Genomic DNA, 3533 nt, shown 5'->3' on the forward strand with positions numbered 1-3533 from the left:
TCTTCCAGGTAGAACATAGAGGTTTAACTAGTTTTTTAATTTTACAAGGATTACAATTCCTAGGTTATTTAGGACTATGGTTCTTTGAATCTCTTTTACTTGTAAAAAAAGAACTCAATAAATGGTAAAACCTTCACCATTAATGATATTTGTCCTTGGCTTTCATTTCAGTTTCAAAAACTTCAAGGGTTTGCTAATATTAGCCCCTTGATAGTCTTTTCTCTGGGTTTCTCTTCTATAAATTGGGACCACGACAGATGTCTATACAACGCACTTGATGCCGATACACACAAAAAAATTATCTGATAAAAAAGATAAAAATCTAATATAAAATTAGGAAAACAACATGAATCAATGTAGAAGCCCTTCCAAATATGCTATAATGCTTCCTCAATCAATAATAATAAGTCCCAAATAATAATGATGAGCCTATAAGCTCCCAGTCATGATTACTTGTCTTTTTAAGGTTCCTAGCATGACAAATTTAAATAAACTATAAATATTAGTCAGAGATAATACAATGTCGACATTGTTCTCTTGCTAATTCATTCTAAAAAAAAACGAATTGACGCAATTTTATATTTGAAAACACCTTAACTTTAAAGTTTCTATTTTATTCTTAATACATTTTTTCTTAACCACATAAGTGATACGGTATGTTTAAGATCACAAGTTTAAGATCCGTTGAAAATGGAGTTGTGTATCTTTTAATTTGCTAAGCTCATTATTTTCGATATTGCAGTTTCCCGTGAGAGAATCTATAAGCAGATTGAAGCTGCCATTTTGAAATATCAAGAAACTAAGAAAAATATCAAAGGTATGTGGACATAGTGAAGCCGTGTGGGGCTTTGTGAGATTCACTATTGTTGTTATCTTTCTTTGATTGTTCATATTGAAGTCTAGTGAAGCCGTGTGTGGCCTTGTGCAATTCACTAGCATTGTTCTTGACATCTTCTTGGTTTTGTTGTTGCTTAAAAATTGTATTGTGAACTTGATCTTGAATGTTTAGGGACTTGGTAGGTTGAAAATAATTTGGTGACTTGGTAGGTTGAAAATGATTAAGTGTACGGACTTTAAGGGTGACACGGTAGGTTGAAAGTGGTTAAGAGTAGGAACTTTGAGGGGGATTTTGTGTTTTGAATGTGACTTGTTTGACGACTTAGTAACTTGAGAATGGTTAAGTTTAGGGACTTGAAGGGGATTTTTTGTGCTTTGAATGTGGTTTGTTAAGTCACTTAGTTGCTCGAAAATGGTTAAGTCAAGAGACTTTGAAGGGTATTTTTTTGTTTTGAATGTGTTTTTGTTTTGATACTTAGTTGCTTGAAAATGGTTTAGTTGGTGACTTTATTTGTTGAAAATGCTTAAGTGCATAATTACTTAATAATTATAAATTTTTCGACCAATGTAGTCGAAATATTTATTAAAAATTATTTAATAAATAAAATCCTTCCGACTACAGTGGTCGAAAGATTAATATATAATTATTTAATAAATAAAAATTTTTCGACTACTGTGGTCGGAAGATTAATAAATAATTATTTAATAAATAAAAACTTTCCGATTACTATTGTCGAAAATAATTTATATATTAAATAATTTTTTATCAAATTTCCGACCAACGTAGTCGAAAAGTTTTTATTTATTAAATAATTATTTATTAATCTTTCGACCACCATAGTCGGAAGACTAATAAATAATTATTTAATATATAAATTATTTGCGACCACTGTTGTCGGAAATTTAATAAATAAATTATTCTCAATCATTGTAGTCGAAATACCCTCTCATGTTCAACTAGAATTTAAAAATTACAAATAAAATCGAAACTTAAAAATTCAACCACTTTGAAACATCCAAAATAAATAGCGGAATCAAATAGTTTAAACATTTCAAGACAAGTCTAAACGTCACAATCCAAAACAAACACCAATTCTAATAGTTTAAGTCTAAATGCTACAATCATAAACAAGAACCAACCACTACAATCTAATCATCTGATTCACTATCTTCCCCATCCTCAAATACTTGCGGCATATGCTTTTTGACTAACGCCTCAAACTTGACAAATTTGGCATCACTAATTGCACAATATTGCGGCAACTCTTCAATTTTTGTTCTCATCACTTCTATTTCTTCTGCATTTTGCGAAATAGAAGCGGAGTTGGGCAACATTGGGGAAGAATAACTCGAGGATTGGCTAACTCCAAGCCCATAGGTTTTACCCTTCTTTGGACCACCTACCACAGTTGTCCATATTCTAGTCATATCTGAAGAAGGTTGGGTTTAACGCCAATCTTCAATGCTTTTTTGAAATCCTTCCTGAAAGAAAAATAATTGTCATTATGTAAACAAGCTAAGTTGAATAATAAGAAAATAATATATCTAAATTTTATTATCTTACATATGTATCCTTAGCACGCGGTTCGATCCATTCTTCTCTTGTACCGTCCGGCTTTTTCTTCTTATGTGTCTCTTCTAAGGTCTTAGGAAGAGGTACATCTACTCCCCTATTTAAGAATTTCTGTAAAATTTTACCCACATACAGGTCAATGCTACTGTAAAAGTTCAGCTATTAAGGTCATATCAACACCATCCACATTGTCTGGACTTAAAGAACATGAAAAATTTATCATCACTCTCATCAACACAAGTATGCCTATACAAATGGAAAGTGTAACATTCAATAAATTTCTACTTGAATCATAGTCAATCCAAGCCTGAATTGTCTTTCCACACTGAAGAAAAAGATTCTGCTTAGTAAAATTTCCTTCAGAAAAGTAACTAGCATTAACAGAAGAATTTGATTCCAAATCATTAATATCAATACCAACATGAATATCACTAATATCACCAAACTCAAAATCTTGAACAGTATCAAATTCAACAGCAAACAAATGATTAGAAAAATTCCCAACATCACTATTATTCGAAAGTCCTAAATACCGACTAGGAAGTGCACCTTTCATTTCTTTACTTCTTGATATTGTAAAAGCAAAACCATGACCACCTAACTTAGCATATTCAGGAACAACCCCAAAAGCAAAAGCAAAACCAGTAGAAAAAAAAGAAACATTATTACTAAACTTATCATTCTTGAATTTTATTGGATTTTTGTAAAAAACATGACCAACAACTCTAGATGTTTCATTTGTAAGCTGTAAAACACCATTCTTGGAATTTGAGCAACCCCCATTTACACTAAGATTACTAACTTCAACTTCATTAAAACCATTGTAAGCAAACTCAACAGAAACAACTGTTCTTGATAACAAAACAAAAAGTACCAAGGCAGGTGTTGGCTTAACTTTTTGGGTCATAGTGGCATAGTTAGTTCAAGAAGTATGTGTGGTGTGTGATGATTTATAGCTGTATCTAGACATTCTTTTCTTTGTGACATGATTGAGCTTAAATAACTACAGCATGAGAGATGTGCTGTTCTTTTCTTTAAAAATTTTAAGTCTGCACATTCTAATTACATATTTTCTCATGCATGCTGCATAATTAGTGACGAGCAAACTTGTTATAAATCGAGG

The 3533-nt window shown here is 31.4% G+C and overlaps 1 protein-coding gene across 1 annotated transcript; it reads right to left on the reverse strand.

Annotated features, from left to right (window-relative positions):
• Positions 1–2552: 2552 nt before the first annotated feature.
• LOC124887704 (L-type lectin-domain containing receptor kinase S.4-like) lies at positions 2553–3317 on the reverse strand. Its single transcript, XM_047397609.1, has one exon. The coding sequence runs from the start codon at positions 3315–3317 to the stop codon at positions 2553–2555; it is 765 nt and encodes a 254-aa protein (XP_047253565.1).
• Between the last annotated feature and the right edge of the window lie 216 nt (positions 3318–3533).

This window comes from Capsicum annuum, chromosome 10 (assembly GCF_002878395.1).
Source record: "Capsicum annuum cultivar UCD-10X-F1 chromosome 10, UCD10Xv1.1, whole genome shotgun sequence".
Classification (NCBI taxonomy): Eukaryota; Viridiplantae; Streptophyta; class Magnoliopsida; order Solanales; family Solanaceae; genus Capsicum; species Capsicum annuum.

Excerpts from the sequence above, each read along its gene's own strand:
- LOC124887704 (XM_047397609.1), bottom strand. The coding sequence starts at position 3,317 with ATGACCCAAAAAGTTAAGCCAACACCTGCCTTGGTACTTTTTGTTTTG.